General features: G+C 37.8%; 1 protein-coding gene across 9 annotated transcripts in view; it reads left to right on the forward strand.

Moving 5' to 3' along the window:
• The window catches only part of PLCB4 (phospholipase C beta 4), a 398,844-nt gene that overhangs the window by 297,145 nt on the left and 87,996 nt on the right, over nt 1-13,703 (forward strand). For all 9 annotated transcript variants that reach the window (XM_074318158.1, XM_074318162.1, XM_074318160.1 and 6 more), the window contains 4 exons: nt 1,886-1,967; nt 2,942-3,042; nt 3,708-3,765; nt 11,421-11,529. In XM_074318158.1, coding sequence (XP_074174259.1) covers nt 1,886-1,967; nt 2,942-3,042; nt 3,708-3,765; nt 11,421-11,529 — 350 coding nt within the window. The remainder of the gene's footprint in view (nt 1-1,885; nt 1,968-2,941; nt 3,043-3,707; nt 3,766-11,420; nt 11,530-13,703) is intronic.

Consider the following 13,703-nt stretch of genomic DNA (forward strand, 5'->3'; position numbering starts at 1 on the left):
GTACTGGCACTAGACACGCTATTTTCTCTCTCAAGTTCTTTGTCTCCCACAAATACTTGAACCTCCCTATTCCCATGAGGTGTTCTTCTTCTACCTCTGATTTCTGGCCGCTTCACCAAGTCCTAGCCAAAAAATGCTGTTCCTATACACTCTTTCTTCCCTCCCTGTTCCACCCCCTACCCAACACCCAGGTGCTGTTTTACCAGAAAGGCTCAGCCCCTCTACCTGCTACATTCACGACCACGTCAGTCACCTATCATCTTCTTTGCAGGCCTGTTCAAACCTAACAGAAGCTCAAGTTAGCTGATACCCCTGATTTGCTATGCAAAGAGTTTCCTCCTGATTACGGGTGTCAGACATCCCAAATCCTGCTGGGGGCCTGTAGTTCTCCCATTAACACATGCTTTTAAAAAAATACATACTGAATAACTACTTCCACCCTGTATTATAAAGGTCAGATAAATTGCTTCTCAACCCAATTTAATGTATGCAATTTCCATGAACTCTGGAGAAGTAGGCAAATGTGGAAATAGCACCCACTGCACTAGAAAGCGTTTTACTGGATGTCAAACACATGTGCTCTACCATGTCTGTAGATTTGTTAAAGAGAATTCATAGGCCTCCCTATATTTGAATATAACTATCTCACAGCTCTCTTAAAACTGTACCTCTTGAAGCATTCTTGGACTGAGTATAAAACAATAAAGCTTTGAATGAACACATAACAATTCATTTACTCAAAGTCCGCTCTTCCAGATCTATTTTGGGAAGTTGTACTCTGCAGTTGAAGTGGTACTTTCTCCTACTTATGAAGATTTACGGGCGGTCAGTGCTTACGTTTGGAGCCTGCCTTCCACTTAACACGAATGGTGACAAGGTTGGGAGTGGGGAGGCGCTGTCACAAATCCTCGTGTTCACGGGGATGGCATTCGAAAGCCAAGCTTCACAGAAAGGAAAGGAAGCTCTATCTTCAAGTGGAGGTTGGATTTCAGATTTAGAGTTGAAGTTGTCGTGGTGACAGATTACCACTCAGGGAGTGACTGAAGGCTCCTTTGGGTGTGGCTAAGGGATGGCCCAGAGCCAAGTGTGGATTCCAGGGTGCCAAGCCCTCTGCCCCATACCGTTCATTCTGAGAGTCACCAATAGATTGATCATAGGGAGTCTCTTTTTCCTACTTTTATCATCGTTAGGAAATATGCTCAGACTCATTAGAAGGCAGCATCCTTGTGCAAAAATACCATGTTTTAGGGGAGTGCCAAGATTCTGTTGAAATACTGAATAATTGTTCCCCTGCCTACCCTCTCTCCCACACCTATCATTTTCATAAGAAACTCCCCTATCCTTGAGGCAGCTGACGTTTCAGAGTAGCTCAAGGATTCTTAGCTAGAAAAACAAACAAATAAACAAAATGTGTCTAATAATGCACATCAGCTGCAGCGTGACACCAGGGTAAGGGCATTCGGAGTCATGGACTGAGTTCTAAGGGGCCCCCTCCTTCTTCCCAAGGCTAGATATGGTCAACACGAGGTTTTTTTCTAGAGCTACTGTCCCAAGAAAGTAATTTGGTAGCATCAGAATGTATCATTGTTTTTGTGCAACAGTACTATCCCCCAGTGTCTCTTTTATTCACAAGCACCCAGCGGGGGGAGAAGGGGGGTGGCTTGTCTTAGAATCCAGTTGCCTCACTAGCACAACAGGCTGGTGACCATGGGGACATTGCAGGAACTGTTTTGACAAATGAAAAACACCTAGAAATGAGAAGTAATTTTATTTTCCTTTTCCTTCTCCCCCATCCCACCATCCCTAGTATTACTTGGATCTTTGCATCAGCGAAAACAGAATTAATTAACAATAACCTTTTTTCCCCCTTTCTTTTCTGCTCTAGTATTACTAGAACCTTTGCATCGGGGAAAACAGAAAAGGTGATCTTTCAAGCACTCAAGGAGTTAGGTCTTCCCAGTGGAAAGGTATTCATGAATTTAATAATGTGTTTCTAAAACAATTTTGTTTATTTAAGTTCTCTTATGTAATAAGCAAACTTATTTATATTAAATTGATCTCAATTAGATTCAGAATTAGATTCAGTCACATGCAGTACAGTTACTTTTCTCTTCATTCACTTTCCTTCCTTCCCTCTTTTTGTTTTCTGGACATTTTAACCTCAATGTTTTCAAATTTAGGTAGTGTACTTCAAATTTTTTTTCAACTTTATTAAGAAAAGGAAATGACGCTCTTACACAGTTAGTTTATGGAAAGCTTACTTTAGGGAAGCCCATCAATACTGCCTCACTTAAGCACAATGTCAGCATGAAAAGCTGACTAATAAATTCAGTTCTTTAAGACGGCTGTGCGGTACTTGATGAAGCATCTTTCCCCACACAAACCATTTGTGTTCATGGCCCTTCAGATTTAAAATAACCAAAATGAATTTATTGACTGCAAGAAAGATTTAAGCCTGTTGCTGCTTTAACAAAGCCTATTTGAAATATAGATTTCAGTGTGCAAAGTAAAATCGTACAGGTTCTCCTGAGCCCCTTTATATGTTCTTGTGAAAATTCACAAAATAAGCAAAGTAAACTTTGGGCTTCATTCATTCAGCATCCTTTAAGCAGGCACTTGCTTTTCTTTCTCAAGGAGAGAAGAAGGAAATGTTTCTTTATATTTGTTCTATGGGGTGTTTCCTAGAGCAGGACCAGCTGTAGCCGAGGTTTGAACACACAAACCGTGGCTGCATGATAACCAGAAATGCTCATTTCCACATGTTGTGTTCTAATGGCTGGCCTGGCCCAGGCTGGAGGTTGGCCTTCTGGCTTCTGTCAACAAGAATCAGAGATGAAGACCCTAGGGTGCCAAGTGGTCCTTGCTTTATGAGCCTGTAGATTCTTCCCCTCCAAAGTGAAAATATGTTTCATGATGTATGACACACTTTTATTCTTTACAGAATGATGAAATTGAGCCTGCAGCATTTACTTACGAAAAGTTCTATGAACTGACACAAAAAATTTGTCCTCGGACAGATATAGAGGATCTTTTTAAAAAAATGTAAGTTCCATTGATGAGAAAGTGCCCTATCAATGTTATCCTTGTCCTTTTAGATTTTTTGAAACATTTTTTGTCCTAATACTTTATTGTAGTGTGTTGACAGTACCTAGGAATATCTAGTCAGAGTTATATTTTCACCCCTTAGTTTATCTGTGTAAAAGTTCTCTCTGATTTTTTTGAGAAGCTTTTATACAAGTTAGTGGCAGCACCTGGAACTTTATTTTCCCCTTGCATTGGCTTTACTAACTACCTACAATTTTAACCTGCTCCTTTAGGTATTAACCCATTATGTGAACTAACTAGATGCGATTTGGAATGTTATTATGTTGTTAAAAAGTTCATTCATTCCAGTTATCTCAAATGGATGACTTACATGTTGTTTTTTAAATAATGTCTTTTGATAATGCTAAAAAGGAATTGCAGACGTGTTCTGTGAGCTAGTGGGAGTGTTTTCTTTCCTTTGCTGTTGTTGGGGTTTTTTTTGTGTTTTGTTTTGTTTTGTTTTGTTTTCCTTACAAGCAGTCTCTGGCCATTTTAAGAATGCACCGCTATCTCAGGGTTAGAAAATAAGTTTAGAATTATCATCAACAAATGTCAACATGTAAATCGTACCTACTGTAGCATCATATACAAAAACTTACTTTTTCTAATAAATTTCTTTTCAGCAATGGAGACAAAACTGATTATTTAACGGTAGACCAATTAGTGAGCTTTCTAAATGAAGTAAGCTTTTTCATACATTAACTCCATAAAGTCTGTGTGCAGTGGCTTGCCTCCTCCAGTGTCCTCATTGCATGCCTGCGTCATACGCCCTCATTCGCTTTGCTTCTGACCTGCTGATCTTTCCATTATGGCTTTACCAGGTGCAAAAATCAGCTGCGGCCCTTTGTGTGTTCATGCACTCCCTACATGTTGGCTTTGCACACTGCTTTTTTGTTGGTTTCTTGCTGTGATGTGTAGCTCTGGTTCTGTGTGTGTGTGTGAATTTTATATATTCATTTAATTAAACATGTCTGTGTTTTCGCAAGACGATATTTAAGGTACTTACTTTTTTTTTCTATTGATCTCATTATATAGAAAGAGAATGGATTGAATTGACCCCATTATAGTTGGATTCTCCATTGCTAACTTTTTTCTCATACCTCTGCATGGACTGGAAAGCTTTATTTTTGTCTTTTAATGGATTGCATGTAAGAAAAAATATGTAGGTTCAAATAGAATATTTTGACAACAAGCACAACACTGGAGTTCCTGGGTGAAAATATAATACATATTAGGTCAATTGGACTGCAGGTTAAATTTTTACTTTTTATTTTTATAACATCCTCAAAGTTAATTTTAGAACATGATTCACTTAACAACCAAAATTAGTTGACAAAATTTGCTTAAGTACAATAGAAAACTATTTTAGAGCAAGTAAAAGTTGCAAATTTCATTCCAACTAAAATTAACTTCTTTTTTATTTTACATGTACAAACAAGGTCTTTCTTTTCACTTCAGTGAAATTCACTGAAGCTCTTACTAAATCCAAAAAGGAAAGTGTACTTTTTTCCCCCAACACATTAATAATAAGAAGAGTTTAAGTGAGGCATGGACAATATATTTTTGTTTCAAAACAATATGTGTTAACGATTATACTATATAAAGGGAAAACATTAGAGTAGACAGTATCATGCCAGGTATGAGGTATTGCCTCAAGAAAAGACAACAGGCTGACTGTGATTTGTCAGTTTGTAGAGACAAATCACATCTTGCCAAAGGGCTTCTCTTTTCTTTCCCTGTCAGGGTTCAGTGATTTCCAATCTGTAGGGCTACATTTTAGAAGCTACAGTAACCAGAGCGTAAAGCATAAAGCACTGATGCAGGAAAGAGAAGGTACTCGATATATCAGCACAGATGCCTCCACTTTTAGATGAGCCTTTCAGTACAATACAGTATTTTAATTGAAAACATTTTAAGTTTTTTCACTCCACTCATTTTTGGTCACGTGAATAATCTTTACCCAGGTATTATCCACATTCTTATGCCACTGTTGCTCAGAAGTTAAATCACTTTCCTTTGTTTCCTTAATCTCTTTCTCCTTCCTCTTCTTTAAAAAAAAAAAAATGTATTGTTTTATTTCCCTGAGCTTCTTCATGCATGGTAGGTCATTGATCATCTTAAGCTGTGGTGAGATGGGCAGGCATCTTGCTTTCTACCAAAGAGGGAAGACACTTCAGTGGGGAGGAGAAAAATCTACCACGTCATCAATTTGCCACTTCCTAAAAAAAGACCTCTTGTGCGTTCTGGGGTGAAGCTGGCACCTAGTCATCTATTAAATATTACATAGACCTTAATATACATTTCACTGTGCAAATAAAGAAACAATTCTGAAGTCTGAGGATAGGTGCTGCATTCATGGGTTCTTATTTCATGCCTTTCTTTTTGTAGAGTGTTTTTGTAGTCCTACCCAGTGATCACTCTTATCATTCTTATAAATCCAAGACATAACATTCAATTTTCAGAAGATATTCACCCATACTTTCTTGTTTGTACATCCAAATTCTTTCTTAAAATACTTATTATTTAGTAAGGTTTTATCCATCACTATTACCGTAACCAGTAGCATTCATTTGTTGTTTATATTTCCTTCTGTTTGGCTTCTTATTACCAGTAGGGAAGCACCTTTAATTTGGGGATGGGACTGATGGAATCACTGTGATTTTATATTAATTGCTTTAGGTCATAGAGACTACAGGACAGTCCAGAAAAGTGTTTATAGCCTTTATTTTTAATCAAAGTTTCAGCCCTGAATCTCTTCCTTTTCTATCCTAGTGACTCAACTGTAAGAGCTAGAGAGAAATCTGAATGTCTCCTTGAAGAAGCTTTGTCAGACTTAGGAAACATTCTGCCAGCTCCTTGTACCCTCTTCTTTGAATCCTACCATTGCCCCCTCATCTCTCCAAAATCAAAAGCACCTTTTAGGCAGAATCACCTTCAAAACCCATAAGAAAGGAGACAGAGTTCACTCCAGAAGGGAGCAGGCTTTGGAATGTAAGAGTCTGTGAGTCCAAAAGCTTAGACCTAAACATTTTCAAGATGCCTTAGCCACATAATCTCAACATGCCAGAATTCAACATTGTATTAGAAGCCCGCGATTGTGCAATAAGACTAGGAAAAATAAATACCATATTTTGTCGTGTATAATGTGTACCCATGTTTTTGGCCCAAACTTTCAGGAGGGAATAAAAATCTTTCATTTTAATTTTTTAATTCAAATTTTTATTTGTTTACATTTAGGTACTTATTTTTTGTATTATAAAGGAATTTTAACATTTATTTTTTAAACATGTTATGGTATAAGAAATTTTATGTAACAAATAATTACATAACACAAGAACAGAGAAAAGGTACAAGAAATTTTATGTACTGGTAACAAATTTACAATATTTACACATCATAGAAGGCCAAGAACTCTGTTGTTGCCAAGTTCTTTGTAAGTTCAACAAAACTGATTATCGTATTCCAAGATATTTTACATAAGGATATCGTTCTAGAGTTACACTGTTAACTCCTAAGCATAAATAGAAGAATTTAAAACATTCATATAGATATGGAATTAGTGCTACCTATATGTAAAATCGCATCCTTATTTTTCCCTCGCAAATTTGGGCAAAAAAGTGCACATTATACATGGCAAAATACGGTACCATAAGTCCCGGGAACATGAAAGGACAAGCCCCTGCTCTCATTATTTGCAAATGGTGATTGTATACCCTGAATATTGAAAACTATCAACTGAAAAACTCTTTGAATAAATAAGAAAGTTTAGCAAGGTAACCAGAGAAATGATCACAGAAGCAAAATCAATAGACACATGTACACCAGCATTAACCAATTAGAATAGGTAACGGGGAAAATGCTATGTATATTGTAAAAGCCATGCTGCCTTCCACCACCTTCCAGCTTGTAAATCCCTTTGCTCTTTATATGATTTTTTTGTTCAGTATATTAGTGTGTATCTCCAGGAAACTGGAAGGAGGGGAGGAGAGGCAATGGGCCGTTTACTGCCTTGGTTGCCATGTGGGGATTTGTACCATCTCTTCCCTAGCCATGCCATGGATACTCACTAGCTTTTCACAATAGCTTTAGCCCTGCTCCGCCTCTGCTTCTCAGTATCTCCTTGTTCATTGCTCCCCAAGGTGTTGTCCGTGGACCAGTAGCATAGGCATCCTATGGGAGCCTGTTAGAAATGCAGAATCTCTGGTCCCGCCCAGACCTGCTGAGTTGGAATGTGCATTTCACAAGATCCCCAGCTGATTTGCCTACACAGTAAATTTTGTGAAGCACTGTCCTAGTTAATTACTAGGGTTCCTCCTTGGAACGCGTGGTGTGAATGGGAAGAATGTGAGAGCAGCACATACCTTCCGGTATTCACCATAATGAATTTACGTGTTTCCCCGAAAATAAGACCTAGCCGGACAATCAGCTCTAATGCGTCTTTTGGAGCAAAAATTAATATAAGACCCGGTTTTATTTTACTATAATATAGACTGGGTCTAATATACTATACTTACTATACCATCCCATACCATCCCATACTATAATATAAAACCGGGTCTTATATTAATTGTTGCTCCAAAAGACGTATTAGAGCTGATTGTCCGGCTAGGTCTTATTTTCAGAGAAACACGGTAGTCATGGAAATCCACCAGATCCAGTCAGATCTAAAAGTTTGCCACTGTTATGTGTCTTGTTCCCATCCAGTAGACTGAGGGAAACTTTCTTTGCTTATATTATAAAAGTAGCAAACTGGAGTCTAGGAGAGCTGGTGGGGGTACTCACCGGCAGCTGCCACTGGTTAGACACTGCTCTGCTGTCAACTCAGTCTCTGTATGTGGCAGAACTAATGAAAATGTCTGGGCTTCAGTTAGGTTCACTTCTCTTTTCCTGTTCCCAATGAGAAGCTTCATTGATTTAGTTTTACATTCATCCTCTGTTTGACTTCTTACAAAGATGGTAACAACTTAGGTTCTGCAAAATTGAGAAATGACATAAAGAACAAGAGAGAAGGATCAAAAAAGAAAGAAAAGAAAAAGATCTTAGATATCCATAATAATAAGGAATAAGCTTGTTTACTTGTTGCTGGTAATCTTTCCTGTGCATTGCACATATTATATCATCACATTAAGGCCAAACCTGGTTTTTTAAATTTATTTATTTTTTTATTTATTTTTCATTTGAAAGAATATAAGAAAGGGCCCGTGATCTCTTTACATTTACAGTATCTTAATTCTTTAATGCGTAGGCAAAGAGAGAGAAGGAGGTATTTAGGCTCACAAGGAAACCTCCCTTTGCCAATTATTCTTTTATTTTCTTTATGTCTCTTTTGAATATTATTTATTTCAACATCTATTTCAGTGCTACTTGGACTGAAGCCAGTCTATACCTTTTCTCAGTAAGAGTAAGGACGTCGTAATGGAACCGGATCCATTAACTCCCCATTCACTTGGGCACCATTCTGTGATCTATTTTTGGAAGCTATTTAGAATCTCATTTTACAAAGTTTGGGACATCATACAGTGAATGTCCTGGGCACATGGCTTCCCAACTGAAAATCCTTGGTCATTCAGAGCTGTGAAGCATTTGACCCACTGTGCTTATGTCTGTGTGGAACATTTCTGCAACTTTATTCCTCTGAGATTACCTGGAAATGATCTTTCTCCTCTTTGCTTTTTCATCTAAAAGAATTATAGTTTTGTGACTCTAAAGTAAATCTTACCACTTGCTTCCTTGCCTTTTGATTATCCAGATTAGACTGTACTTTCTTTGGTTTGAAACATGAAAATGTTAGGAAAAACAAAAGATTATGTTACCTGGTGGAGCAGATGCAAAAACAAATGCAATTGTGTATTATCTGCTCTTAATGCTTATTTGCTACGCATGTAGAATAGGGGATTATGATACATCTATTTTAGAACCTGGTTTTCTTAGCGATTGCTTCTGATAGGCAGGATGTTCTAGTGAATATCATGCCCTGGGACTAAGTTTTAATGGGATTTAATTCGGACGACATCTTAAACATTTAGCATTCTTCTATCCTTGCAGGACTTAGGTACTTTTTTAAATGATATACAAATATGTTAAAAGGCATACCTTTATCTGTTAGGGTTGTAGTTCTTAAATTGGAGTACATCAGAATCACCTGAGAGGTTTGTTAGAACACAGATTTATGGGTTCCACCCCAGAGAATCAGATTTGGTAGGACTGGGGTGGGGCCCAAGAATCTGCATTTCTAACAAGCTCCCAGGTGAGGGTGATGCCATTTTTGCCATCCACAGACCACACTACTGGTAACGCCAGATTAGAATACACACATATATGTATATGAAAAACACATAAGAGTGCCTGATTCCCTCTCCTCCTTTCCTTAACTTTATCTCTTCTCTCCCCTTTAGCTGAATTTTCTCTTTCTCTCGCTTTTTAATTCATATGGATTTGCCCCATCATCTCCATTGAGTCCAGAATACAACCAACGAGCCTATCTTTAAATCAAAAGACAGTTTTAAAAAGGAAGAGAAATAAAGTGGCCAATCATGAACATAAATTGCATTGGGGTAAAAAGGACATTTTATCCCACATCCATCTTCTTCCCTGCTGTTATTTACAGAGACAGAAGGGAGAAGAAAGGTGCCTAGAAAAAATTTTTTGTTCGTTTGTTTATTTGTTTGTTTTTAAAACAATGCATTCTCACCAGAAGGGTGGTGCTTGTCACTTCCTCAAATAGCAAGCTGTAGAATTGCATGACAGCATCGATTTCCTAAACAGGATACAGCATGCCTTCACTTGCCTGGCATTCCATGGTCGACAGTTCTCTGCGTACCCCATAACTTTTGTTCGTTATGGTCTCAAAGCCTGTTATTAACCTAACAGCTTCTGCTGTAGCACATGCATGGATGTGAGCTGTTGTGAGCCGTAATTTCTTTGATGACAACAGAAGCATGCTTCATTGGGATAAATTGACAAAAAGATATTGATTCCTTTTGAGTTAACACTCAACTCGGTGGGGAGGTGGGGGGACCAGAACAGGCTAGGCCACAAGTGCTTTAGGAAATGACATCAAATGTTCTGTTGGCCAAAGGCATTCATTCTGTGTAAACCACTTTTCAAATTACCATTTCAAGATAAATGGGGAAGCGAAATCCATATGAACTTTTAACAATTGTTTCTTAAATACATTTTCACAAGTGTTTTTCCAAAGTCTGTGCATATATTTGGGTAAAGAGTTATTGCCAGGATCCTACCTATTGACCAGGTTTTGCTCACATCTGCTTATCTGCCTTTATTCCATTGAAGTTTGCTTTATTTGATGGAAGACCAGGGTCACAGTGTTTGGTCCTTTAACAGTTAACAATAAGGAAGTTTAATGGACCCACTGCTTTCAGGTCTATACAGACAGATAGATACACACACACACACACACACACACACACACACACACACACACACAATGGTAGTTGGGTTAGGTAATAATTTGAACTCGTTTCATCATTGCTGTGAAGTTAGGCTGGCAAACTGCAGGAATATTACCACGAGCATCTAGTGCTGATTGGAAAAGCATGACATCACACGCTCCTAAGTACCTTCATCATTCATGTGCTCTCTGCCCAGAGAATTTCCTCAGGGCAAACAGGTAGATTTCATAGAGAAAAAGACTTTCCAAACTACTGAAATCGAAATACAGATTTTCATACTGTGTATAGCTTGTAAATATCCTTGTGCTGATTAATTTTCAACATTATTACAATTGGTTCATGTTGATCAATATTCGCTCAAAAAAATGAAGTTTTCAGAGTGCCCAAGAAATCTTTTATTGATGTACAAAGATATAATGGAACTGAAATGATGTTTGCCTGTCTTAGGGGATTTTTTTATTGTTGTTTTTGTTTTTGGCACTTAAATTAGTATATTATCTATTTGAACTATTTTTGGGGGGTTCGATTTTTGCTTTTGTTTTTCCTTTTTTAAAGATTTTTTGACCTCACTTTTTATAGACATTAATGCCAAATGTCTTACCCGTGGTATGACCACTAGAAAACAATACAAGTAACATGCACACCATATTAAGCATCCTTTAATTTTTGAAGGAAAAATAAAAGTATATTCTGTGTTCTCCCTCTCTAGCTCAGTGAGGGGAACCAACCAAGTACTTCCAAATTTGGAGCTGTTTTAAAAGTATATTATAGGGAGAAAGACAGGAAGACAGTGAAACCCTATCTTTGTAACTGTAAACATGATATTATAGATGTCTTTTGTTTTAGAGATTACATACTCTAGTACTGTGTAACGCCAGAAAGGTGAGACACGTCCACCTAAATGGAGTTCTTTTCTCATCATAGCATCAACGAGATCCTCGACTGAATGAAATTTTATTCCCATTTTATGACGTTAAAAGGGCGATGCAGATCATTGAGATGTATGAGCCTGATGAAGACTTAAAGACAAAAGGTAATAAAAGTGAAAAAAGTTAATGTTTCTTTATTAAAAATAAAAGCAAGAATGTATGCAATTTTTCAAGTCCTCTGATTTTTAGTTAAAAGTATTTTTAAATGCCTTGGAACGCCCTAGAGCCACGGATTGGTAACTGACTGATTTGTTTTTCTTGCTCTAAGATGGTATAAATTTTACCTTACATCAAGATTTGTCCATGCTACCTGAGGTAAAATGTTAAATTTATTGTATTATTAAATGCATTATAGTGGTATTTCCCTCCGGGTACTTTCTTATATTAGATTTTTAGTATTGCTTAATGCTTAAAATGTAAAAATGCCAAATACAGTCTCTATTTACAATGTTTGAAAAGAATTTCATTTTCTGTAAAAATTTACACCTGCTTTTTCTCCCTTTTGTTTTGCAAAGCCCAGTAAATATAATCCATTATTTGATGAGCCTTCTCACCCATCACTTGACCTCTGGTATGGCAGATACATGTAATTGATATGAAATTAAATAGGCAGGCAAATAGGCAACAATTCAGCAAATTGTTGGGGTTTTAGAACCGTTGCCCCTTTCAATGAAACTTTGGAAACAATGTGTTGTCCATTCCAATATTTGACAAATGAAAGGCATGGAAAGAAAATTTCAGGTCAGTCCCATAGCAGTGGGAAGGAAGATGCTAATTAAACTGGACAGGAGTGCCAGGAGATACCTGAGTTAGAGCTTCTGGCCTGTGTCTCAGTGGAGAGAGAAAGAAGATCTAGGTTGAAGTTCTGTCTGTCCCATGTGCCCATGAATATCATAGCTGCAGTTTCCTCCTCTTTTGATTAGGGGTTCTTTTTATTTTATAGCTCAGAGAATGTGGCTCAAAGGTTCATACTCTATTCTCTCGGCTCACACAACCTGTTTATAAGCATGCCTGGCCCACCATACAGCGTGACCTCATCTTTGATATTTTCCCAAGTCCAGCAGAGTTTTCCCTGGGTTATAATCCTACGTTCACACTTTCTGCTAGGGCCTCAAATACCTATTTTCAGCAAGACGGCTTCATTATTTGCCTCTCTATGAATATTCTGAGTATCACCATTTATTCCGTATTACATGTGATTCAAGTGAGGGGAAGAGTGGCTCCATAGAAAATCTAGCACTTTGCAGTGTTTGATTTGATGATTCTTGTTGCTACCCTGTCATTGGTGTGATCTTGAGCAAGGAACTATATTCCTGGGTCTCTGTTTCCCTGCTTATAAGATGGTGGGGTTCATGCAGTCATTCAACTTGTGTTTCTCTCCCCGCTTTCATTCCTTAAAGTTTGTAGAGGGCTGACAGGGTGCCAAGCTGTGTGCTGGATACTGGGGATTGAAAATTGAGTAAGGCAGTAGCGATCTGTTAAAAGAGAAAGACATATGACTCAGCAGTTCCTTGGCAGTGTGTTAGATGTTATGATAGAGGTATATCATTGAGTATTTCTCAAGTCCTTCCAGGTCCTAAACGTCTATGAAATTACCATTGACATGTCTAAAAAGCACAGCTTCACCATTTTACCAATGATGCAAATTTTAAAGTCTGTCATTATCAAGTATGAGCGAGAATGTGCTGCAAAAGGCTTTCTTACAAACTTCTGGTGGGCATAAATTGGTACAAACAACCACCTTGATGAATATTTTGGCAATAGTTAGTACAGTGGAAAATATACCTCTCCTACAGCAAGGCCTTTCCATTTCCAGATATGTACCCTAGAGAATTTCTCATATATTTCCCAACTCTGGATGTCAGAGTGGCCCAAGCTCAGATCTCTGCTCTGTTTACAACTCACCTCCTTAGGTGAGCTCATCCAGACCAATGGCTTTAAGCTTCTTCTATAAATACATGACTTTGTAATCAAATTCTCCATTCCTAACCTCTAACTTAAACTACAGACCTGTGAGACCTGTAGTAGAACTCTCCATTTAAATGTTGAATGGGCATCTCAAATATATATGTACATTGTGTTTTGGTTCTCCTTGCCCACAGACCTATCCCTTTCTCAGCCTAGAAATTGGTACCATTATTCACCCAGCTTTTCAAGCCAAAACTCTTGGAATCATCTTCAACTTGCTTTATTCTTTCATAGCACCTCTAATCCATCAGCAAAACCTGCAAGATCTGTCCTAAAAAGAAATCCTGAATAAAATCATTTCTCATCATCT

Source organism: Rhinolophus sinicus, linkage group LG13 (assembly GCF_036562045.2).
Source record: "Rhinolophus sinicus isolate RSC01 linkage group LG13, ASM3656204v1, whole genome shotgun sequence".
Taxonomy (NCBI): Eukaryota; Metazoa; Chordata; class Mammalia; order Chiroptera; family Rhinolophidae; genus Rhinolophus; species Rhinolophus sinicus.